Source organism: Oncorhynchus keta, chromosome 11 (assembly GCF_023373465.1).
Source record: "Oncorhynchus keta strain PuntledgeMale-10-30-2019 chromosome 11, Oket_V2, whole genome shotgun sequence".
In the NCBI taxonomy this organism is placed as follows: Eukaryota; Metazoa; Chordata; class Actinopteri; order Salmoniformes; family Salmonidae; genus Oncorhynchus; species Oncorhynchus keta.
The window spans coordinates 31777007-31804066 of NC_068431.1; the positions used below are offsets into that span (position 1 = coordinate 31777007).

At 42.0% G+C, this 27060-nt stretch overlaps 1 protein-coding gene across 5 annotated transcripts in view; it reads left to right on the forward strand.

Annotated features, from left to right (window-relative positions):
- The first annotated feature begins 892 nt into the window (after window positions 1-892).
- LOC118390072 (nuclear receptor corepressor 1-like) overlaps window positions 893-27060 on the forward strand; it is a 118653-nt gene continuing 92485 nt past the window's right edge. For all 5 annotated transcript variants that reach the window (XM_035780261.2, XM_035780257.2, XM_035780260.2 and 2 more), the window contains exons 1-8: window positions 893-1037; window positions 14945-15136; window positions 17907-18001; window positions 22436-22655; window positions 23161-23343; window positions 24441-24563; window positions 26518-26574; window positions 26734-26786. In XM_035780261.2, coding sequence (XP_035636154.1) covers window positions 15026-15136; window positions 17907-18001; window positions 22436-22655; window positions 23161-23343; window positions 24441-24563; window positions 26518-26574; window positions 26734-26786 — 842 coding nt within the window. In that variant the 5' untranslated portion in view covers window positions 893-1037; window positions 14945-15025. The remainder of the gene's footprint in view (window positions 1038-14944; window positions 15137-17906; window positions 18002-22435; window positions 22656-23160; window positions 23344-24440; window positions 24564-26517; window positions 26575-26733; window positions 26787-27060) is intronic.

Sequence of the window (27060 nt, forward strand, 5' to 3'; positions counted from 1 at the left end):
AATTTAGTTCCTCGAGTCTTAAAATTGTTGGTACAAAGAACATGCATTCATAATCTGGATAGGCAGTTAAAGAGTGCTCAAACATCGCCAGACAAATCGCTTGTTTCAGATGAGTTGAATTGCTTGTCTCTACAGAACAAATTGAAACAATTGTTTACGTGACTTTGCTGAATTCTGCTGATTGTAAATGCATTTTATCCAAACAAAGATAAAGGTACTACGAAAATTACAAATAAAACATTTTTTTTGGGCCGTTCTTATAAACATTCCGTATTTTCAGTCTTATTTATCAAAGGTTCCGCCTAAAATAAGTTACTTTGCTACATTTCCTGTTTCTGGAACGCAACATAACATTTGAACCCACGACCATATACAATATCTAATTACAAAAACACCGAAAATTGGCATAAGTCAACGAATATCCCGTTGATATGAAAATCAGAAATGTTCTAATTATAATGTTAGTTAGGCATTTGAAAGTTTCCCCGTTTCTGTAGAAAGGGGAAGGTTAGTTACACGACCAACCGATCATTTGTATTATTCAAGAAATGTATTTTTATTTATCTAAACTGTGGACACATTATTACTTATATTTTCGTTTTGGATAAATCAAAAATCACGATCAACAAGCATGTTTTGTGTCAGGCGGAAGACAATTGATCTTTAGTTCGTATATGGGGATGGTTTGAACGTTACACAACATTATCCTCTTTGGTATATCAAATAAAAATATATATTTAAAATCGCGTAGTTTAGACAACGTTAACTTAATGTCTAATCACTGTTTTAATCCATCTTTAACACACACAGTGAGCACTGAGATAATATGCAAATGTACATCATGAAAGTACTGTATTTGTTTTCTATGTAACAATTTCTACAATCCTGCCAGGACATCGACAGACAAATGTGGTGCAGCGTTCTGTCTGCTACGACCCGTCTACTGTCCGTCAACAGCGGGTTTACAAAGCATCAGCCCTTTAAACCCAATAAGAACACATTTACTTCTTACACGTTACTTTTTCCCCGAATGTGAGGTGAGTGTCTATCTCTTCATATGTGCACAGAAGTTACATGTTTTCAGAATAGAGCAGAACTTTGGGTTGCGTTTAGCTAGCATATTAGCCACTTTAGCGTAATATATCGAGGCTGCAAATTTCCCTTTGCAAGATGGCGGCTTGCTTGAGAATTCAAAGTGAATAATTGTAGCAAACAACACTGTCGTTTCGCAGCATCCGATGTTTTCATGTACTTTATAAAGTTCAAGTATGCTGCATTTACACATTTATGGGAGATGAATGCTAATTCGTCGATTTTACACTAAAAAGAAACGTAAATATACTTTAATTCAGCAACAAGCAATTGATATTGTAAGCTAGCTAGTTAGCTTACCCAGTTAGCATACAAGCCAACAAGGCAAACACCAGAAGAAGGTGTAGACTGCAAAGAGCATTACATTTGTCAAGTTGCTGTTGATGTTTGCAGCTGTATCTTGTTTAATACGTTTAGACAATAATAACTATTAATTGATTTCACCTTATGTAAAAAGGTTCGCTCCATACAGCAGTATATGCAAACTATTTAGCTAAGCTAGCTAGGTAATCATGTTATGTAGGCCAAGTAGCTAGGTAGCTATTATTGTAAACGTCTGTATAACCAACATCATCAACAAACCGAAAAGTAACCATTTGCATCTTTCATGGAGACACCATCCATGGTTAGTCAATAAATTGCGCTAATATGATCTTAGTGTGGTTTGTTGCAATATGTGATTGTTATTTATTCAGCATCAACAGTAGGTTTTGTCGTTGCAGCTGTAATTCAACATCTGGTCCTGCCTGTCAACAAACTGGTATTAAAAGATAAGAGTCATATTAGATATTATGTTCTGTATTGATGAGAAACTCACTACTGAGGAGAATGTAAACAAGTTCACTGTCAGCTGGCCTAAAGATCCAGACTCCAATCATCCCGTTTATTTACAAAGTGCACACTTCACCTGTTTAGTCTCCTAATATGTCCTCATTGATTTGACTTTGTTACATTATATTAATGAGGAAGAGACTCATTCAATACTTTAATTGGTGTTTGTGATGTTGCATTGCCTTGGGTTTTATAACTGTTACATTCCGAACGGAAGACAATTATTGTGCTGTCCTTGTAGGCATGCAGAACAAGCATGAGCAACACACTGGGGCCTTGTTTGTGCTTGTGGTCGGCGCAATTTGTTTTCTGTAGCCTCTATCCAAACTGTATCAGATATGGTTTACAATCTGATAAATTAGAGGACCAGATTTTTTTTTAGGCTAGGTGTTGTGTAGTTTCATTACAGGTATGAATTTGGATAGAGTTTCAGCAGCATTTTATGCCATCTTATTGTTTTAAGCATTTTGAAGTAAAAACTCAAAGGCAACTGCAGAGATTTGGAGAGCAACTGTGGAGATAATAGGCTAGTTGAGAACAAGTTCTCATTTGCAACTGCGACCTGGCTAAGATAAAGCATAGCAGTGTGAACAGACAACAAACAACACAGAGTTACACATGGAGTAAACAATAACACAGTAGAAAAAAAGAGTCTATACATTGTGTGCAAAAGGTATGAGGAGGTAGGCGAATAATTAAAATTTTGCAGATTAACACTGGAGTGATAAATGATCAGATGGTCATGTACAGGTAGAGATATTGGTGTGCAAAAGAGCAGAAAAGTAAGTAAATATAAACAGTATGGGGAACAGGAAGGTAAAAATGGGTGGGCTATTTACCGATAGACTATGTACAGCTGCAGCGATTAGCTGCTCAGATAGCAGATGTTTGAAGTTGGTGAGGGAGATAAAAGTCTCCAACTTCAGCGATTTTTGCAATTCGTTCCAGTCACAGGCAGCAGAGAACTGGAATGAAAGGCGGCCAAATGAGGTGTTGGCTTTAGGGATGATCAGTGAGATACACCTGCTGGAGCGCGTGCTACGGGTGGGTGTTGCCATCGTGACCATTGAACTGAGATAAGGCAGAGCTTTACCTAGCATGGACTTGTAGATGACCTGGAGCCAGTGGGTCTGGCGACAATATGTAGTGAGGGCCAGCCGACTAGAGCATACAGGTCGCAGTGGTGGGTGGTATAAGGTGCTTTAGTAACAAAACGGATGGCACTGTGATAAACTGCATCCAGTTTGCTGAGTAGAGTGTTGGAAGCTATTTTGTAGATGACATCGCCGAAGTCGAGGATCTGTAGGATAGTCAGTTTTACTAGGGTAAGTTTGGCGGCGTGAGTGAAGGAGACTTTGTTGCGGAATAAAAAGCCGACTCTAGATTTGATTTTAGATTGGAGATGTTTGATATGAGTCTGGAAGGAGATTTTACAGTCTTGCCAGACACCTAGGTACTTATAGATGTCCACATATTCTAGGTCGGAACCATCCAGGGTGGTGATGCTAGTCGGACAGGCAGCGAACGGTTGAAAAGCATGCATTTGGTTTTACTAGTGTTTAAGAGCAGTTGGAGGCCACGGAAGGAGTGTTGTATGGCATTGTAGCTCGTTTGGAGGTTAGATAGCACAGTGTCCAAGGACGGGCCGGAAGTATACAGAATGGTGTCGTCTGCGTAGAGGTGGATCAGGGAATCGCCCGCAGCAAGAGCAACATCATTGATATATACAGAGAAAAGAGTCAGCCCGAGAATTGAACCCTGTGGCACCCCCATAGAGACTGCCAGAGGACCGGACAGCATGCCCTCCGATTTGACACACTGAACTCTGTCTGCAAAGTAGTTGGTGAACCAGGCAAGGCAGTCATCAGAAAAACCGAGGCTACTGAGTCTGCCGATAAGAATATGGTGATTGACAGAGTCGAAAGCCTTGGCAAGGTCGATGAAGACGGCTGCACAGTACTGTCTTTTATCGATGGCGGTTATGATATCGTTTAGTACCTTGAGCGTGGCTGAGGTGCACCCGTGACCGGATCGGAAACCAGATTGCACAGTGGAGAAGGTACGGTGGGATTCGAGATGGTCAGTGACCTGTTTGTTGACTTGGCTTTCGAAGACCTTAGATAGGCAGGGAAGGATGGATATAGGTCTGTAACAGTTTGGGTCCAGGGTGTCTCCCCCTTTGAAGAGGGGGATGACTGCGGCAGCTTTCCAATCCTTGGGGATCTTAGACGATATGACAGAGAGGTTGAACAGGCTGGTAATAGGGGTTGCGACAATGGCGGAGGATAGTTTCAGAAACAGAGGGTCCAGATTGTCAAGCCCAGCTGATTTGTACGGGTCCAGGTTTTGCAGCTCTTCCCCTCAACATGCTTGTGTTTTTTTTTTTTTGCGGTCCGTGGGGCGACGCACAATTGGCCTAGCGTCGTCCGGGTTAGGGATGGCTTGGCCGGTAGGGAAATCCTTGCACTGTTTTTATTTCTTTACTTACCTAACACCTTTTTTTTGCACTGTTGGTTAGAGCCTGTAAGTAAGCATTTCACTGTAAGGTCTACACCTGTTGTATTTGGCGCACGTGACAAATAAGCTATGATTTGATTACTGTCAATGACATACATTTATTTTGAAGGGAAACTGCAAATTCCACTATTTTTCCTAATCCTTATTGTGGCTAGCTTCACAACACAACCCGGTCAGGTCGAGCCTCACTAGCCAGATTAAGCTATCTGGCTGCTTATAACGTTAGCTTTGGTCACCAGGGTTAAGTAGCTGGCTAGCTATTTTTTTTTCATGAACTGGAGTTCAATTTCAATAGGCGAACTACTGGCAAGTGGCTACCTAGCTATTACTTACTCACAAGGATTCCTAAATCATTGCTAAGAATAGGGAAAATGACTGCACTTTCTACTGGTCATTGGTTTCAGACTGGTTGTATTGGTGCTAGCTAGGTACCAAGCTAAAGCTAGCTAGCTACCCCAGAAGTTGCGGTCAAACAAATAATGCTTTATTACCAACGTGGTATTGTAAACACGTCGTTCATGGCGGTGTTTGCTTGTTTGCAGACTTTTTGTACAGCTTTGACAGTGCTACTGATAGTAATGGTGGCGCTTGGCTTGCACCTGCAAATTCAGAACACACAACATTCTATAATAGAACTGTGTTATTTGACGTGTCAGGTGAAAGCTTTTTTAACGCGTCAAATAGTCTGATTTGACATGTATTTTTTGACACGCAAAGGCCCAAATGTATGTCGTGAAGCTAATAGCAGTAACGCTTTTACTGTGTAACTCTGGTAGGGCAACATCTCTGAAAAATAGCTCACTTGTTTGTGTGTACCGGTGCTCGACCAGTCGGTGAAAGCCAACATCACAAACGACAGAGAACGGTTGATTGTCAAGGGCAATGAATTCCATTATCTTGGTGTTAATGGATTTCGCCTTTGAGTTGTCTTGCTGATATGTTCTTCCTCTTTCAAATGACTGCTCGATCCACACAGCAGACATTGTGGGATAGGTTAGGAATGCTGTTTTTCAGGTGTAGCGCAACATTTTATGTGGCGTCATGTACCTACATTCTATAGATATGCACGTCAGCTTTGATGTCGGTTTTTCACATCGGGGGTTAACCTGTTAATCCTACCCCCTACTTTTTCGAACATTCTGTTAAAAATCGCGCAACATTTCAGCGCCCTGCTACTCATGCCAGGAATATAGTATATGCATATGATTAGTTTGTGTGGATAGAAAACACTCAGACGTTTATAAAACTGGTTAAATCACGGCTGTGACTATAACAGAACGTGCGTTTCATCGAAAAGCGCAGGAAAATCTGATCACTGAAAATGGAAATATATATCCATGCGCGACTTGAACCCATTGATAAAGGTGAACCACATTTAATGGGGCTGAGGTTGCAACTTCCTACCTACAGCTTCCACACATTGTCTAGAGTCTTGTCATTTGCCTAGGCTTTGTTTCTTGGTCAAACAGACGCAAGGCAACGCATTTCCTCCGGTCTCCGACCGGATATTAGGGTTGAGAAATACCCGGACATTTTTTCCAGACGGACAGCTAAGGAATATACTTCGCCTCGTGATCAATTTGATCCCTTATTAACGTTTAATAATACCTAAAGTTGCATTACAAAAGTATTTCGAAGTGTTTTGTGAGTTTATCGTCAACTTTTTTTAAATAAAAAAAAATGACGTTACGTTATAAGACGCTATTTTTTTCCGTTTATCACACAGTCTTCATAGATCGATATCTAGGCTATATATGGACCGATTTAATCGAAAAAAAGACCCAATAGTGATTATGGGACATCTAGGAGTGCCAACAAAGATGGTCAAAGGTAATGAATGTTTTATATTTTATTTGTGCGGTTTGTGTAGCGACGACTATGCTAATTATTTTGTTTACGTCCCCTGCGGGTCTTTTGGGGTGTTACATGCTATCAGATAATAGCTTCTCATGCTTTCGCCGAAAAGCATTTTAAAAATCTGACTTGTTGCCTGGATTCACAACGAGTGTAGCTTTAATTCAATACCCTGCATGTGTATTTTAATGAACGTTTGAGTTTTAACTAGTACTATTAGCATTTAGCGTAGAGCATTTGCATTTCCAGATGTCTAGATGGGACGCCTGCGTGCCAGGTAGGACCAAGAGGTTAAACTAGACATCGGGCCAATACCGATGTTGCCATTTTTAGCTAATATCAACCAATTCCGATATGTTCACTGATATATCGTGCATCCCTACTGCACAGGCATGAATTTTAAGCCCGAGCCCTACACATGTGTCGGGGTGCCGTCTTTCGGATGGGATGTTAAACGGGTGTCCTGACTCTCTGAGGTCATTAAAGATCCCATGGCACTTATCGTAAGAGTAGGGGTGTTAACCCCGGTGTCCTGGCTAAATTCCCAATCTGGCCCTCAAACCATCACGGTCACCTAAGAATCCCCAGTTTAGAATTGGCTCATTCATCCCCCTCTCCCCTGTAACTATTCCCCAGGTCATTGTTGTAAATGAGAATGCGTTCTCAGTCAACCTACCTGATAAAATAACGGATAAATAAATAAAAAATAAAAATTCCCGCAACGTTTTGGCCCTACCCAGGCCCGCTTGCGTCTGGCAATTTTAAGGCACTGCCCAAAATCAGAAATGCTGCATCGGCAAGATCGAACAGCTGCCTCTGGTAAGACAAGGGGTGGCGGTCTGTCTATATTTGTAAACAACAGCTGGTGCACAAAATCTTATCAGACAACGACGAGACAGCCTATAGGGAGGAGGTCACAGACCTGGCCGTGTGATGCCAGGACAACAACCTCTCCCTCAACTTGATCAAGACAAAGGAGATTGTGGACTACAGGAAAAGGAGGACCAAGCATGCCCTCATTCTCATCGACGGGGCTTGAGAGCTTCAAGTTCCTTGGCATCCACGTTAACAACAAACTAACATGGTCCAAGCACACCAAGACAAGCCTGTTCCTGCCCAGGAGACGGAAAAGATTTGTCATGGGTCCTCAGATCCTCAAAAGGTTCTACAGCTGCTCCCTCGAGAACTGGTTGCATCTCTGCCTGGTATGGCAACTGCTCGGCCTCTGGTTGCAAGGCACTACAGAGGGTAGTGAGAACGGCTCAGTACATCACTGTGGCTAAGCTTCCTGCCATCCAGGATCTCTATACCAGGCGGTGTCAGAGGAAGGCAAACGATACCGGAACGCCAAGTCTATTTCCAAGAGGCTTCTAAACAGCTTCTACCCCCAAGCCGTAAGACTCATGCACAGCTTATCAAATGGCTACCAAGACTATTTGCATTGTCCCTCCCCATCTATTGCGTTGCTGCTACTCTGTTTATTATTTATGCATTGTCACTTTAACTCAACCTACATGTATATTACCTCAACTAACCTGTGCCCCCGCACATTGACGCTGTACCGGTACCCCCTGTATAAAGCCTCACTACTGTTAATTTAAAAATAAAATAAAGGGAACACTTAAACAACACAATGTAACTCCAAGTCAATCAAACTTCTGTGAAATCAAACTGTCCACTTAGGAAGCAACACTGATTGACAATAAATTTCACATGCTGTTGTGCAAATGGAATAGACAACAGGTGGAAATTATAGGCAATTAGCAAGACACCCCCAATAAAGAAGTGGTTCTGCAGGTGGGGACCACAGACCACTTCTCAGTTCCTATGCTTCCTGGCTGATGTTTTGGTCTCTTTTGAATGCTGGCGGTACTTTCACTCTAGTGGTAGCATGAGACGGAGTCTACAACCCACACAAGTGGCTCCGGTTGTGCAGCTCATCCAAGATGGCACATCAATGCGAGCTGTGGCAAGAAGGTTTGCTGTGTCTGTCAGCGTAGTGTCCAGAGCATTGAGGCGCTACCAGGATACAGGCCAGTACATCAGGAGACGTGGAGGAGGCTGTAGGAGGGCAACAACCCAGCAGCGGGACCGCTACCTCCGCCTTTGTGCAAGGAGGAGCAGGAGGAGCACTGCCAGAGCCCTGCAAAATGACTTCCAGCAGGCCACAAATGTGCATGTGTCTGCTCAAACGGTCAGAAACAGACTCCATGAGGGTGGTATGAGGGCCCGACGTCCACAGGTGGGGGTTGTGCTTACAGCCCAACACTGTGCAGGATGTTTGGCATTTGCCAGAGAACACCAAGATTGACAAATTCGCCACTGGCGCCCTGTGCTCTTCACAGATGAAAGCAGGTTCACACTGAGCACATGTGACAGAGTCTGGAGACGCCGTGGAGAACGTTCTGCTGCCTGCAACATCCTCCAGCATGACCGGTTTGGCAGTGGGTCAGTCATGGTGTGGGGTGGCATTTCTTTGGGGGGCCGCACAGCCCTCCATGTGCTCGCCAGAGGTAGCCTTACTGCCATTAGGTACTGAGATTAGATCCTCAGACCCCTTGTGAGACCATATGCTGGTGCGGTTGGCCCTGGGTTCCTCCTAATGCAAGACAATGCTAGACCTCATGTGGCTGGAGTGTGTCAGCAGTTCCTGTAAGAGGAAGGCATTGATGCTATGGACTGGCCTGCCCATTCCCCAGACCTGAATCCAATTGAGCACATCTGGGACATCATGTCTCGCTCCATCCACCAACGCCACATTGCACCACAGACTGTCCAGGAGTTGGCGGATGCTTTAGTCCAGGTCTGGGCGGAGATCCCTCAGGAGACCATCTGCCACCTCATCAGGAGCATGCCCAGGCATTGTAGGGAGGTCATACAGGCACATGGAGGCCACACACACTACTGAGCCTCATTTTGACTTGTTTTAAGGACATAACATCAAAGTTGGATCAGCCTGTAGTGTGGTTTTCCACTTTAATTTTGAGTGTTACTCCAAATCCAGACCTCCATAGGTTGATAAATTAGATTTCCATTGATAATTTTTGCGTGATTTGTTTTTCAGCACATTCAATTATGTAAAGAAAAAAGTATTTAATAAGAATATTTCATTCATTCAGATCTAGGATGTGTTATTTTAGTGTTCCCTTTATTTTTTTGAGCAGTGTATATTTTAAACTACCAGAGGAATGATTATAAAAAACGTTTGACATGTTTCTGTGAACATTTGGAATTTCTATTTGGAATTTCCGTCTGCATTGTCGTGACCGCTCTTTCCGGTGGATTTCTGAACATAACACGACAAACAAATTTAGGTATTTTGGGTATAAAAATAATCTCTATGGAACAAAAGGAACATTTGTTGTGTCACTGAGTCTCGTGAGTGAAAACATCCGAAGATCATGAAAGGTAAACGGTTAATTTGATTGCTTTTCTGATTTTCGTGACCAAGCTTCCTGATGCTATGTGTACATAATGCTATGCGAGGCTATCGATAACCTTACAGAAACGCTTGGATTGCTTTCGCTGTAAAGCATAATTTCAAAATCTGAGACGACAGGTGGGTTAACAAAAGGCTAAGCTGTGTTTTGCAATATTGCACTTGTGATTTCATGAATATGAATATTTTTTAGTAATATTATTTGACTGTTGCGCTGTGCTATTCAGCAGTTGCTGACAAATGATCCCACGACAGGGATGGGTAGCGTCAAGAAGTTAAGGCCTTGTAATTAAGTATTGCACTGTAAGGTCTACTACGCCTTTTGTATTCGGCGCATGTGACAAAACATTATTTTTTACATTTCATTAGCACCTCTAAATCGCTCACTCGCTGCCTGCACACTCTGCATGTGCTCTGCTCATAGTGGGTCTGAGTAACCATAGCAACGTTTCTGCTTGGGCTGCTCTGCTCAATGAAGAGACATGAGAGCAGTTAGCTACTTTTCATCACTCTAAACTCAGTCAACTCAAGGAACATTATTTTCTGTGAAGTAAGAAAATATATTTGAGGTTGAAGCACTTCTGACCCTATGTTATGATCTTAGTCAGATATGACTTTACTGCGCAGCTTCAAAATGTTAGTGATCAATTTAACGAAGCCCTGCCCGTTTCATAGTTATTGATGGAAAAAACAGGCCCTAACCTGACCATAATATCAGGTAGCAGCAGCATTCTACACAGTATAGAACACAGTATATATGCGGGGTACAGTTTAGGTTATTTAAATAGGGTACACAAAACAAAAACTGCAACCTATAATGTGATTGAAATTGTATACTTTAAGTCCAACACTAAGCATGAACATACAGTGAATTTGGAAAGTTTTCAGACCCCTTCACGTGTTACAGCTTTATTCTAAAATAGATTAAATGAACATTTTCCCGTATCTACACACAATACCCCATAATGACAAAGTGAAAACAGGTTTTTAGAATTTTTTGCAAATGTATTAAAAATAAATGGATACCTTATTTACATAAGTATCCAGACCCTATGCATTGAGACTTGAAATTGAGCTCAGGTGCGTCCTGTATAAGGCTGTCTTCACTAAAAATGATCTTGGTCAACTGAAAGTCGTCTGTTCTTTCGACCAATCAAAATGTGTAAATATGTTGTCTATATATGGAAAAATACACAGGGTGTAATAAAATCAACTATATGCATTGAGCTTGTCTGATGTTTTAAGCTTTATGGTTTGATGTAATGTGACAGATGCCTCGAGGGCACATGAAGAAGAGAAAAAAAATTAACTCTTCTCCTCCTGGTGGCGTTCGCAAATTATGCCATTACTCTCCTGAAGTTGCCGGTAATAGGTTATACGAAGAGCCGGCAACCTTTCTCATGTGGAATGCCAATTTAACTTCTAATTTCTACCGATCTGTGTGCCAGCTATGGTTTTCATATGCAAATCTTTGTGAAACAGTTTAATTTATAGTAACGTCTTCATATCTCAATCATTGTCAAGTGGTCAATAAAAATTCTATACAAATCTAAAATGATAACCTAAAAAGTAACTATTATTGCCATTGCCTACATAATGCCAACAAATTAAAACATTGCAGCCTGCAGGCAGAACATATCCAGATTTATTTTTTATTATAGTTTTATAAATATTTATATTATATATTTATTTATTTTAAGGGGGGGGGTCCTATAAATTCCATTGCCTGTCTGCAACAAACTTGAAACGTATTAACTTTGGTCCGACCCGATGCTTGCACTAGCAAACTTTTTTTGTATAAAATATTCTGGGCCCTCAGTTTCCTGCGCCAGTGAGCTCGGGCCAGACACAGCTGTAGGTATTTGCGCAAGGGATAAGAAGCAGTGCTTAACTTAGGTAGGAGTTCACCGGAGATGAGTACCGGCTCCTCAAATGTTGTACTGTTTGAGCAGCTGTTCCTCTTATAGAATATTAGCTCAAAAGTATTGTGGAGCTCCTGCACCTACAGTTGAAGTCATACATTTACATACACTTAGGTTGGAGTCATTAAATCTCGTTTTTCAACCACTCCACACATTTCTTAACAAACTATAGTTTTGGCAAGTCGGTTAGGACATCTACTTTCTGCATGACACAAGCCATTTTTCCAACAATTGTTTACAGATAGATTATTTAACTTATAATTCACTGTATCACAATTCCAGTAGGTCAGAAGTTTACATTAAGTTGACTGTGCCTTTAAACAACATGGAAAATTCCAGAAAATTGTCAATGGTTTAGAAGCTTCTGATAAGCTAATTGGCATCATTTGAGTCAATTTGAGGTATATCTGTGGCTGTATTTCAAGGCCAACCTTCAAACTCAGTGCTTCTTTGCTTGACATCATGGGAAAATCAAAAGAAATAAGCCAAGACCTTAGAAAAAAAATTGTAGACCACATCCTTGGGAGCAATTTCCAAATGCCTGAAGGTACCACGTTAATTTGTACAAACAACAGTACGGAAGTATAAACACCATGGGACCACACAGCCTCAAACCGCTCAAGAAGGAGACTCATTCTGTCTCCTAGAAATGAATGTACTTTGGTGCGAAAAGTGCAAATCAGTCCCAGAACAACAACAAAGGATCTTGTGAAGATGCTGGAGGAACCGGGTACAAAGTATCTATATCCACATAACCTGAATGGTCGCTCAGCAAGGAAGAAGCCACTGCTCCAAAACCGCAATAAAAACACCAGACTCCTATTTGCATCTGCACATGGGGACAAAGATTGTACTTTTTGGAGAAATGTCCTCTGATCTGATGAAAGTAAAATAGAACTGTTTGGCCATAATGACCATCATTATGTTTGGAGGAAAAACGGTGAGGCTTGCAAGCCGAAGAACACCTTCCCATGTTGTGGGGGTGCTTTGCTGCAGGATGGACTGGTGCACTTCACAAATTAGATGGCATCATGAGGCAGGAAAAATATGTGGCTATATTGAAGCAACATCTCAAGACATCAGTCAGAAAGTTAAAGCTCGGTCGCAAATAGGTCTTCCAAATGGACAATGACCCCAAGCATACTTCCAAAGTTGTGGCAAAATGGCTTAAGGACAACAAAGTCCAGGTATTGGAGTGGCCATCACACAGCCCTGACCTCAATCCCATAGAAGGTTTTGGGCAGAACTGAAAAAGCGTGTGCGAGCAAGGAGGCCTACAAACCTGACTCAGTTACACCAGCTCTGTCAGGAGGAATGGGCCATTCGGGGGTCACCCAACTTTTTGTGGGTAGCCTTCCACAAGCTTCCCAAAACGTTTTACCCAAATTAAAGAATTTAAAGGCAATGCTACCAAATACTAATTGAGTGTATGTAAACTTCTGACCCACTGGGAATGTGATGAAAGAAATAAAAGTTGAAATAAATCATTCTCTCTACTATTAGAGAGAATGATTTCTCTCACATTCTTAAAATGAAGTGGTGATCCTAAGATGGAATTTTTACTAGGATTAAATGTCAGGAATTGTGGAAATTGAGTTTAAATGTATGTGAACTTCCGACTTCAACTGTAAATATAAACAGTACCAGCACCCACAATGAGTCCCGGAACCTATTTTTGTCCACGTCAAGCACTGATGAGAAGTATTCATCTCGGGCTATTTTATGAAGTTGCCTCTGGATCAGAGCATCACATTTTTCCCTTTCACACTGAGTGGTTATCAAAAAGGAGAGAGCTGGAAAGATTTTTCAAATGTGTTGGGGAGCTATTGTCATTCTCAATGGATGTAAAACAGACAGTTACTACATGATTCCATATGAATTATTTCAAAATTTTGATGTCTTCACTATTATTCTGCAATGTAAAAAGAAATATAAGAAAAACCCTTTTTTGATGAGTAGGTGTCAACTTTTGAGTGTGTTACTGCTCAAAAACAAAAAAGACAACCGAACAATCCACCAGTCGACTAATTGGGGTCAGCCCTAAGCCTGTTTCTGTTGATCATCCTTGATGTTTCTATTACTTGATTGGAGTCCACCTGTGGTAAATTTTAAATTGATTGGACATGTTTTGGAAAGGCGCACACACCTGTCTATTTAAGGGCCGACAGTTGACTGCATGTCAGAGCAAAAACCAAGCCATGAGATTGAAGGAATTGACTGTAGAGCTCTGAGACAGGATTGTGTCGTCACAGATCTGGGGAAGGGTACCAAAAAATGTCTGCAGCATTGAAGGTCCCCAAGAACACAGTGGCATCCATTATTCTTAAATCGAAGTTTGGAACCACCAAGACTCTTACCACCCGGCCATGCTGAGCAATCAGGGGAGAAGGGTTTTGGTCAGGGAGGCGACCAAGAACCTGATGATTACTCTGGCAGAGCTCCCGAGTTCCTATAAAGATGGGAGAACCTTCCAGAAGGACAACCATCTCACATGGAGTTAGCCAAATCTCACCTGAAGACTATCATATCATGAGAAACAAGATTCTCTGGTCAGATGAAACCAAGATTGAACATTTTGGCCTGAATGCCAAGCGTCACGTCTGGAGGAAACCTGGCACCATCCCTACAGTGAAGTATAGTGGTGGCATTGTACGGATCAACAGCATTGCATAGAAGTATCTCATTGAATTCTTTTAACCAATAGTTACGTCATTCACGAGGCATTCATTGTGCTGAGGCAATAGGTAATCTTTGGGTGATAGACGCATTAAGTTAATGAATAAAGTGTTTGGTAGAAATCAGCTTTGAAATCTGCGTTTTTAGCATTATGACTTGCATTACGGTATCACAAACAAGGTACTAGGCTAGTGAATTGATGTTGGCTTCAGCTGTCGGCTAGCAAGGAAAGTTAGCCTGCTAAGCTGGAAGTTACCGGTATCATCTTCCATTGTAAAGTGTTCTGCCTGTATGGACATTGTTTTGTGAACAGTAATTAACATGTTCAACATTTCTACATGCAGTGTCATATTATTCAAGTGTGTTAACTACTGTACAGCATGGGTGGGGAGCTAACATGCACCAGCCCAGACTCTCTGTGCAGGCTAGCAATGAGTAAGTAGGCAGGCACGATGTGCACTATAATAAAGGGTCGGCTGCACTGATACAGACACATTTGACAGAAGTAACATTCTAGTTCCAAACCGTTTTTCATGTCCTAGTATTGAAAATGTATAGACATTACATTGGTATACCATGCAACACCAGTGTCCCTCTATCTGTCCTACGTCAGGTGGTTTGGGTCTCCAGTCATGCTCCAGCAGAGCCCCTGATCAGTGCAGCAACAGCCCGCCCAGCTCAACCCGGAGCCAGGATGTCCAGTAGCTCGGGCTATCCCCCTACCCAGGGCAGCTTCAGCAGTGAGCAGAGCCGCTACCCATCACACTCTGTCCAGTACACCTTCAGCACCACACGCCACCAACAGGTAAGAAACTGAGCTCAGAGAAATGTCATTACTATCTCAAACCTCTTAATGGTGGCACTGCACTGTATCTTACAGTTTTTTTTTTTTTTTTTTTTTTACACACCTACTAGCAAGAATTCCTCTCCATGCAAATGATTCACTATTGCATGTTAATGCTGAATCCATAATATAATGGAAAATAGAGATTTCAAGATGACATGCCTCGGGATGTGCTCTGGAATCATGCAGACTTCTCTTGTGTTTAAGTGAAAGCATGAGAGTGGTTTGAACAGTCTAAAGGTACAACAATTGAGTTATTCTCAAGTCAGTTTTTTAAAATGACTTTGGCTGCTTTAGTATTACAGTGCACTTGTGGATATAATGATCAACCGATTTATCGCCTAATGCTGAAGTGATCACTATAATCAGAGAAGAAGAGGGAGGCCAACTCTTCAGCAGGCAGTGTATTTTTGCTCACCAAGCAAGGAGTTTTTGTATGGAGGTCAGTGAGAGCGTGACGAATTCGGTCAACAGAAAAATGAAAGGGTTATTTGTTACACAAGGTTATTTTATCGAATTTATGTTTTGTAATGCTTCAGTTGTTACGAGTACTGAAATACACTATTTATACAAAACTCTGCTATTTCAGCCACTCCCGTTGTTGACAGGTGTATAAAATTGAGTCCACAGCCATGCAATCTCCATAGACGAACATTGGCAGTATAAGGGCCTTACTGAAGTGCTCAGTGACTTTCAACGTGGCACCGTCATAGGATGCCACCTTTCCCACAAGACAGTTCGTCAAATTTCTGCTCTGCTAGAGCTGCCCCGGTCAACTAAGTGCTGTTATTGTAAAGTGGAAACGGCTCAGCCGTGAAGTGTTAGGCTACACAAGCTCACGGAACGGGACCGCTGAGTACTGAAGCGTGTAGAAATCGTCTATCCTCGGTTGCTTGCCTGCACAGAGCCCTGACCTAAACCCCATCGTGATTCTCTACACTATATTTGCTTGTTTTGTCACTACCTTAAATTAGGGGAACTGTTTCGAATTTTAGCAACTGGGAAATGGTGGAGCGAATTCTGCGTAGTGCACTTTTAACTTTGTTGTTCACATTAGGGATGTTAACAGTCGAGACTCTGGGCCGAGGTGCTAAGTACCTATCGAGGGTCAGATTTCTCTGTGCCTGACCCTTTCGACTTCATCTGAGAATGTTTTTATTTTGGGTTATGAAAATTACTCAGTGTGTAAAACATGTTTTTGCATGGATAGGCAAAGAGCTACAAAAAGCTGCAGCCTATAAAGAGGTGTGTGTGTTTTTGAACACTTCACTGTTTTTATCTCTCCTAGAATATGCCAGAACCCACTGTTCTAGCAAAGTTTAGCATGGCTCTAGCCAGACCAGAGCTATGTAGTATAGAGTGTTTTTCTCTCCACCACTTCCCCCTGGTCAGATGAAAGACTCCAGAACGCGCTGGATTTCCATGACAATAAATCAATTTGGTTATCTCTGCTCAGTGTTGTGCATTCCTCAGGGCTTGATGAACTGATTCACACAGAGGCCAACTGTTCACCTACAGTATTGCTGCTTTCACTCTGGTTTCACATTTACTGCAACATAATCATCAATGTCTGATATTTTTACATGGAAGTGAACTTTCTGCATGTGTGTAGGACCATTTGTTGGGTTATTGGAGAATACATTAAAATGCCTATCTTTTTTTTGTTTTTTGTGCAGACACTGTTTTGCGATTAATTAGTTAGCATTTGGTCTGACAAAGTTGAGAGATGCAGTAGGCTTTCCTTGCACTTATTGCAACATGATCACAAAGGTTGTTTCATGTTTGTTGGGTTGACTTGATTAGTGGTCAATGGTACATTTCTGTTTTTACAAACTGTCTATGTGGAAAAAATAATGGTTGTTTTAGGAAATGTTTGGTCTAGGGCTGAACTTTCTGTTAAGTGCATTGACATGCTCAGGTTTGTTTGTAGGTCACAGTGTGCTGATAGCAAAGGGCATGAAATGCTAATTAGTCCCTGATAGAAGCCATTAAAGGCCCAGTGCAGTCAAATGTGATTTCCTGTGTATAATACTATGAGGTTGGAATAATGTGAAAATTATGATAGTGCCCTTTTAGTGTAAGAACTGTTTGAAAAGACCCCCTCAAATGTCGGCCTGTCGTGGTGGGATACAGTTTGCATGGTGTCATCATAGATGAGTTAACAGATCAATAAAGGTCCAAACCTCTCTGCCAACAGTTTTCCCCTCCCCACTCAGATTTCTCTCACAGTCCTAGCTAAATTATTGCTTCAGAAATTCTTTGCTGAGAACGATCACAGCAAGGTACTTAATTGTTACCTAGAAATGATTTGATATTTAGATAAAAACTGGTGCATTTAACCTTTTCACCCCCCCCCAAAAAAAAAGTTAATAATCATCAAGTAGAGAGGTTTCCCTTCTTGATAGTGTATCATAGGCATAAATGTCTCTGCCTCCCTTGCAATCCAACATGAGGGATTCTGCAATGCTGGGCTTTTAAAAAAAAAAATGTTTGCATTCTGAATGCATTTGGCCCTACAACTAATTGTATTATCTTAAACATTTTTTTGTTTTGAATTGTTATCGATTGGTTTGGGCAATAGCGCTGTTTTGGTGAAATGTGTTGTTGCTCTGACATGCCATGTGTTATCAACAGGCTGTATCTCGTGGCTGTGCAGACCTGCCCTATTCACTGTGCAACTGACTAGTCTAAACCATCATGTTATTATTGTTTGTTTAATGTGTGTGTGTAGGAGTTCACCGTCCCGGACTACCGAGGTCACCTGCAGGACCAGCAAGGTCGACGAAGGCCTTCCTTGCTTTCGGAATTCCACCCTGGAACTGAGAGGTACCAACGGCCACCTCAGCTTCAAAAGCCTGTTATTATAGTCTGTTGGGGGGATGATGACAGTAATTTCTGGGATTTTTCAGTTAGCCTAAAAGTAGCACAAAAGAAAAGGTCTACTCACATGGCCAGTTTCCCTGACCCATATTAAGCCTAGTCTTGGACTAAGAAGTGCTTTCAATCGAGAGTCTCCACATGCCTTTTAAGTTAGTACTGGCCGTTATCTGGTGTCTGGGAAACCATCCTATAGAGTAGCACTGTTAAATTCTAGTTCTGGTTTTTATTTGCACTCACCTGGTGTCCCACGTTTTTGAAGGTAAGGATGAAAACCAGAAGTGTTTCGGCCCTATAGGACCAACATTGAACATCCCCGCCATAGAATGTACTAGTGCATAAAACCCTGTTCTGAGTTCCGGATCCTGACTCAGAACAGGGTCAATACGGAAGGCGGCTTCTAGGGCTCACCCCATTTTGTCAATTGGTCGATAGGCTGTTGGTCGCTCGAGATTAATTTAGTCGGGCAGTAGCAAAAATTATATTTTATGGTGTACAAGACGCCGGTCTGACTCTCGCCTGTCCATTGTGGAGGCCGTGGGGATAGTGCGGTCCATCACCGAGACATGCTACTGCAATTGTATATGGCTATATTACCTAAGAACAATGATGCCACACTAATAAAAATATTAATTTATAACAAATGCCCTTTTTCCCGTGTTGGATAGCGCTCGCTGTCCGCGGTTCTGAAACATCAATGCGCTGTTGAATTGACGCCTTTTCCTAGACCGTGTTGCTATGTGCATAATAGCAAAGTTAACCAGCATGTTGCTGTTGAGAACAATGCGGCGGATGCAGCAGCAGCGTTAGGAGATAAAAAAACAGCATTTGCCTTAATTGTCTACGAAAAGTGAGGAGGGGCCCTCCTGAGTGGGGCAGCGTTTTAGGGGTTAGGGGAGGGTTTAACCAGCCGGGATGTCCTTGTCCCATCGCGCCCCAGCAACTCCTTGTGGAGGGCCAGGCGCATGCACGCTGAATTCATCAGTTGGACCGTGTTTTCTCCTACACATTGGTGCGGCTGGCTTCCGGGTCGTGTTTCGGGGATGCATGTTTCTCGACCTCCGCCTCTCCTGAGTCCGTACGGGAGTTGCAGCAATGGGACAAGACTGTAACTACCAGTTTGGATATTACAAGAAAAATGGGTAAAATGTACCAAAAGAAAAGTGAGGAGATGGGAAACCCTAACTTAATTAGGTCTATAATCAATAGTCTAACTGTTAAATGTGCCTGGCTTTATAAATCATCCATATACAGTGCCGTTGGAAAAGTATTCAGACCATGACCGTTTCCACATTTTGTTAGGTTATAGCCTTATTCTAAAATATATTAATTTTTTTCCCCCTCATCAATCTACACACAATAACCCAGAATGACAAAGCAAAAACAGATTTTTAGTAATGTTTGATAATTTCTTAAAAATAAAAAAACATCACATTTCCATAAGTGTTCAGACATTTTACTCAGTACTTTGTTGAAGCTCCTTTGGAAGCAATTACAGCCTCGAGTCTTCTTGGGTATGACGCAACAAGCTTGGCATGCCTGTATTTGGGGAGTTTCTCCCATTCTTCTCTGCAGATCCTCTCAAGCTCTGTCAGGTTGGATGGGGAGCATTGCTGCTCAGCTATTTTCAGGTCTCCAGAGATGTTCGATCGGGTTCAAGTCCGGCTCTGGCTGAGCCACTCAATGACATTCAGAGAATTGTCTTGAAGCCACTCCTGATTTGTCTTGGCTGTGTACTTAGGGTCGTTGTCCTGTTGGAAGGTGAACCTTCACCCCAGTCTGAGGTCCTGAGCAGGTTTTCATCAAGGATCTCTCTGTACTTTGCTCTGTTCATCTTTGCTTCAATTTAGTCTCCCAGTACCTGTCGCTGAAAAACACCCCCACAGCATGTTGCTGCCAACTTGCTTCACCGTAGGAATGGTGCCAGGTTTCTTCCAGATGTGACGCTTGGCATTCAGGCCAAAGAGTTCAATCTTGGTTTCATCAGACCAGAAAATCTTGTTTCTCATGGTCTGAGAGTCTTTAGGTGCCATTTTGGCAAACCGTAAGCGGGCTGTCATGCCTTTTACTGAGGAGTTGCTTCTGTCTGGCCACTACCATAAAGGCGTGATTTTGTGGAGTGCTGCAGAGATGGTTGTCCTTCTGGAAGATTCTCCCATCTTTACAGAGAAACTCTGGAGCTCTGTCAGTGACCCTTGGATTCTTGGTCACCTCCCTGACCAGGCCCTTCTCCCCCTCATTGCTCAGTTTAGCCTGGCATTCAGCTCAAGGAAGAGTCTTGGTGGGTCCCAGCTTCCATTTAAGATCGATGGAGGCCACTATGTTCTTGGCGGCCTTCAATGCTGCAGTACCATTCCCCAGGTCTGTGCCTTGACACAATCCTGTCTCGGTGTTCTACAGACAATTCCTTCGACCTCATGGCTTGGTTTTTGCTCTGACATGCATTGTCAACTGTGGGACCTTATCTAGACAGGTGTGTTCCTTTCCTAATCATGTCCAAACGATTGAATTTACCACAGATGGACTCCAAGTTGTAGAAACATCTCAAGGAGGATCAATGAGAACAGGATGCACTTGCATCCAGCCTGACGGGTTTCATCTCTGCCTGGTATGGCAACTGCTCGACCTCTGACCGCAAGGCGCTACAGAGGGTAGTGCACACAGCCTAGGACATCACTGGGGCCAAGCTTCCTGCCATCCAGGACCTCTATTCCAGGCGGTGTCAGAGGAAGGCCCTAAAAGTTGTCATAGCATCCAGCCACCCTAGTCATAGATTGTTCTCTCTGCTACCTCACGGCAAGCTGTACTGGAGCGCCAAGTCGAGGTCCAAGAGGCTTCTAAACAGCTTCTACCCCCAAGCCGTAAGATTTCTGAACACATAATAAAATGTCTACCCAGACTAGTTGCATTGCCCTTCCCCCCTCTTCTATGGTGCTGCTACACTCAGTTGGGATCTATTATCACTTTAATAACTCTACCTACATGTACATGTTACCTCGACACCGGTGCCCCCGCACATTGACACTCTGTACCAGTATCCCCCTGTATATAGCCTCACTATTATTATTTACTGTTGCGCTTTAATTATTTGTTACTTTTATCTCTTACCTTTTTTACGTATTTTCATAACTGCATTGTTGATTAAGGGCTTGTAAGTAAGCATTTCACTAAGGAATACCTGTTGTATTCGGCGCATGTGACAAATAAAATTTGATTTAAGCTCAATTTCGAGTCTCCTAGCAAAGGGTATGAATACTTATGTAAATAAGGTATTTTTAATACATTTGCAAAAATGTTTAACCTGTTTTTTCTTTATCATTATGGGGTATTGTGTGTGTACGTCGATTGCTAATGATTTATACTTAAAAAATTGTAACTTATCAATAAGTCGAGGGGTCTGAATAGGCTGAAGGCACTGTACAGTGGGGCAAAAAAGTATTTAGTCAGCCACCAATTGTGCAAGTTCTCTCACTTAAAAAGATGAGAGACCTGTAATTTTCATCATCGGTACACTATATTCTAACAGCACCTGTTTGTTTGGCATGCATAATATACAGTGCCTGCTCCTTACATTATTTTTCTTCATCTCCAGTATTTTCCACAACTAGTCCAATTTATTATACACAACCGACTTCCCATTTTACCTACTGAGCAACAAGTAAACATTCCCCACATGGAGTTTGTTATAACCCATTTTATTGATGTGATTATGATATGCTTTAGGTCAGGGTGTATTGGTCACGTGTTTGCGACGCATACATGTCACGTAAAGAGCGCAAGGGTTTAGGGAATGTTTTTCCTAAATGAATGAGGGATTTTTGGTACACTTATTTATCAATCTATCTATCACGCAAATCTGCGCACAATCAAGTCAATTGCAGTCGGACACCCTCCTAGTCATTTGTTGTCTTCATTATTTCATCAAGCGGTGCGCTTAAAGCATCAGACCATCTCAGTGCATAAAGTTGATTTGATAAACTCATAGAAAGTGTCTATAAATGGAAATATCTACTTTAAAATTCAATCAATTAGTTGGAAGATCAGACAACTCTCAGTCGCCCAAGATTTTTTACATCTCGTTAAGGCTATGACCCCTGGTATCATATTAACATGGTTTAGACATGAAAAATATGTAGAATTGCAACAACAAAAATCTGCGAACAAGAGGGGGGTTGGGGGTAGCATGGGTTGGGATTTGTTGCTACGCTGATGAATGACTATCCATCCGGACTTTTGCCACTTAGGAAATTTGTGTTACCGGACCTTTTCAAATAATACTTGAGCACCCCTGGCATAGATGTTATTGTAGAAGGTAGTCACTATAGATGTTATTCCTGTATCAGGAGGAATGTGTGTGATCTGATGTTTACCTTCCTCCTCCAGGCCTCCAGAGAGACGTCATGGCTACGAGCAGCAGTTCCACAGTGTCACCTCCCAGCAGCAGGCTGACGGCCACGAGGCTCTGGAGGCCAAACGGCCCCGCATGGAGACTGTCTCGGAGGCCCACTTCACCCGCGGTGCCCTGCCCGGGGGAATCATTTTACCCCTGCAGTCCCACCAGGTCCAGGACAGCCTCAGAACCAACGTAGGGGAGGTCAATAAGGTGCACGTCGCCTATCTACCTAGTTCTAATAAAGACATAGAAAACGATGGCTAAAGCAATGTATTAAACTCTCAATGACTTTAAATATGTTTGAGGATATCGATTTCAGCAAGGTGTGGTGCAGAATGTCTCATTTTGATCACATAATGATAATTTATTTGGGATACAAGTTGAGTTGTAGATTCTGTACAGTCTGTCAGTGACTCTGACTGACTACAATGTAATCTCACAGGGGTGGCGGGAGGGTAGCCTAGTGGTTAGAGAATTGGACTAGTAACCGAAAGGTTGCAAGTTCAAATCCCCGAGCTGACCAGGTACAAAAGCTGTCATTCTGCCCTTGAACAGGCAGTTAACCCACTGTTCCTAGGCCGTCATTGAAAATAAGAATTTGTTCTTAACTGACTTGCCTAGTTAAATAAAGGTAAAAAAAAACAAAAAAAACCATGCACAATGTATTGAACCCTCGTTCACTGCAGTGGACTCACGTTCTCTGTCTGTGTTCCAGGAGACCCAGTTCAGTGGCATGAAAGCTGAGTCCCAGGCTCCAGGAGGGCTGCATCATGTGGGGGAGGTGCCTGACAGCTCGCCCTCCAGATTGTCCAAGGAGGAGCTGATCCAGAGCATGGACCGTGTGGACAGAGAGATCGCTAAAGTGGAGCAGCAGATCTTCAAGCTGAAGAAGAAGCAGGTTGTTTAGGCCACTGTTACGTAACACACTTTAATAGCCTGCCCCAGACCTGTTGAAATTATTCTGTGATTTGTGTCGATAAGAAAGATTTCCTGTCTTGGAGCTCTAGCCAATAGCGTAAATATTGGAGTTGATTTAAACAGTGCCCATAAACCAAATGCATCAAAATTACAATTGATGGAATTGTTGATTGAACTAAAACAAATTTATTTTTGTCATGAATACATGCCCACTAATACAAATATTTCACAAGATATTATAACTGAGTGAAAAGCCTCGTCTCAGTAACAAGGAGGTGGAAATGAACCTGTCTCTGTTGGAAGTGAGCCAGACATGGTTAAAGGGCCTTAAGATAAGCCCCACAAGTTAGCTAGTAGTCTCAGGGAGGGCCACTCATCTCCTTGGCAGAGCTACAGGTTGCCCCCCCGCCTGTGGGATTATTTGCTATGTCAAGCGCTCTTCCTGTCCTGGCCTGGTGAAGTGAGCATTAACTTGCTTCATAAAAATGTTTGTCGTTGGATAGAAAAAAACACATTTTTGAAATCCCTACTCATTAGACAGGAAGGTAAACTGAGCTTGGCTTTGGGAGAAAGTAAATGTTTGTTTTCCTGAAGCTTTTCCCAGGATTTTCTGGGATTTATTTATTCAAGGTATTCCAGGAACCCCTAATCTCAGGCGGTTTTCTATAACCAGGTTGTTTACTTAACCTTAACCATGTAAACGCACACAGACACACCAGTTCAACTGTCAGTCAATAGTCTTAGATGGTGCATAGATCGGCCATTATCAGTTACATTACAGAGCTCTTAAAATAAATGCCCTAAAACAAGTGGGTGGGGAATAATCCGGCATGAGCCTCACATATCAGGGACTGGAATCAGATTAACAGTGAGCCTTGTCTTCCTGTCCAGCCACCACCATTAGCTGAATCGAGATGGAATTAGAAAACGTGAATATGCAGCATGAAACCCATGCCTAATTTTATAATTGTATGATTCATGGAGGAGAGGAAGTTTACCATATAATATTTTCCTGTGTGTGTTTGTCTGCGCACATTCATTTATTGACAGAGGTAATGTGTTGATGTTGTCTCTCAGCAACAACTGGAGGAGGAAGCGGCGAAGCCAGTGGAGCCAGAAAAGCCAGTGACCCCTCCCCCCATACCACAGGAACACAACAAGCACCGCAGCATTGTCCAGATTATCTATGACGAGAACAGGGTGGGTTTAATGGGGAATCCTCCGCTACTGTACACATGCTGCACTCCACCTTTACTATACCTGTGACTACACAGACAACTCCATGTGTCTGGTGGTTTTACCACGCTGTACTGTTATCTACGTCATACTTGATAAAAGTTATGAATCTGGAGGGGCAATGCATAATAATACTTAAATCTTACAATGCTTGTGTATAAGTTTATCGGGCTAGAAAGGCTTGAATGTCATCCAGGATTCCGTTAAGTCTTTTTGTTCGTGTGTCATGGATATTTTTTCAAGACAGTCAACCTTTGGAGTTGTGTGTGTGTTTTGCTCGTGTGTATCAGAGAGCAAAACATATTGAGAGAGAAAGGGTGCATATAAAACAGGAAAGAGTGTCCCAGCTCTCCCAAAAAATTACGCCACCGGAAGTGGCGTCACCGCCTGCGTCCGAGACATGGCCGTGAATTGCGCAGCGCTATAGTAGCTCTCCCCCGCCTGGCTCATGCAGCAATGCTGCTCAGTGAGCAAATGGGTAAGAGGGACTGAGTACAGAGTGTTGTGCTAATTATCGCCATTGCATGCAATTACCACGTACCATGTGCTCAGGTAGAAGCTATTAGCCATTAGCCCAAATGAATAAAACTGTTTCAGAGTTGATACTTTTGCATCCAGGTATAATGATGTGGGTGAGTCAAATTATTTGAATGACTTTATTTCATATGATTTATACATGCTACTAACAAAGTGTGTTCCATTTTGAAATAGAAATGAAAATAAATAAACTTTATTACATAATATAAATGTTTAATCATTTTGAGACTACAGTAAATGGGATTACTGCTATGTTATACATCTGCAGTCATGGTTGCCTTGTTTGTCTACATCCTAGTGGCTACTGTAGTCTTTTTACTGTAGAAAACAATCTCTAAATTGGTCCCAGGTGAGGCAGGTAGCATGCGAGGGAGTGCCAACTGCTCCTGCGCAATCCCCCGACTGAGAAAAAGAGTACAGCTACAGACTGTGTATCTTGTGTTTTTTAGCAGAAGGAAAAGGGAGGGAGGGACTGTGTGTTTGGAGGTTACTGTTGGTCGTGTCTGCACTGCATCCTTTTTAGGCAGCTATTAACCCTTTTAGCAGGAAAGCTTCTCCTCAGCCCAGCCTGTGAGAGCAGAGCTACGGGCCACGTAGAACATTCCCCTTGTGGTCTTGGTTATCTGCCACAGCAGTATCTGGGCAGAGTTTTTATGAAAATATATATTTTTTTTAACGTGTTTTATTTATTTTTTTTTTTTTTTTTTACAGTTGACAGTCTTGTGTGATACGTGATTTGTCACTATTGCCAAGGTCTGTTAATTATGCTCTACCGGAACACTATTTTCTCTGTCTTTGCATTGTGTGTCTGCTTTTCAAACAACTGTAGCTTCTCAATTCGTTATGCGTAATTTGGACAAAAGCTTAGAAACCACAAAAAATCACAAGCAAACAATAAGCAAAAATAATTAAGAGATGGACACATTCCTATTACTTATGTAAATTAGTTTGGAAATACAGTACATGGAGATCACATTCTTTGGATAATTTATTTGGCCACTAGCTCAGCTGATTGAGCTTATTGAAACTCGTTTTATAACCTGGCCCGACAATCTCCCTTGGCTTTCCTCTTTTTGGCAGGGAGATTCGCCGCACAGTGCTGCCTGGGAAGAAATACATATTTTTAGAGTTCAGACGCTTGTGACGTCTAAAATATTGGAGTGTTTCTTTTATATAATTGTACCTAGTTGAGGGGGGAAAAAGGGAAGATATTTTAGCAAATTAATGTGTCCAAATAGTTATTGTCCTACGCTGGCAAAAGTCTATGCAGCTGTAATTAAACACACGGAACCACAGAGCTTGCAGGCCACATTGTGTGTTCAATCACAAAGGACTCATCATATTATAATATCATCATATTGTGTATTTTATTACATTTCAGAAAAAAGCTGAAGAGGCCCATAAGATATTTGAAGGTCTTGGTCCTAAGGTTGAACTGGTAGGTGGTTGAGGGGTTTTTCAATGGTTGAATGATTGTTTGTTTCCTAGGTTTTTTGAAAAACTGCATATGGTAGCAATGATTTGAGTTATTATAATACTAGTAGCTAATGATAGTCATTACATAGACTGATTTCTACTCCCCCTCCCTTTTTCTTAGCCCCTGTATAATCAGCCATCGGATACAAAAGTTTACCATGACAACATAAAGACGTGAGTATGCACTTTGTTTCTTGCATGTACGGTGTGTATGTATATACAGTGGGGCAAAAAAATATTTAGTCAGCCACCAATTGTGCATGTTCTCCCACTTAAAAAGATGAGAGGCCTGTAATTTATCATAGGTACACTTCAACAATGACACAAAATTAGAAAGAAAAAAAAATCAGAAAATCACATTGTAGGATTTTTTATTAATTTATTTGAAAATTATGGTGGAACATAAGTATTTGGTCAATAACAAAAGTTTATCTCAATACTTTGTCAT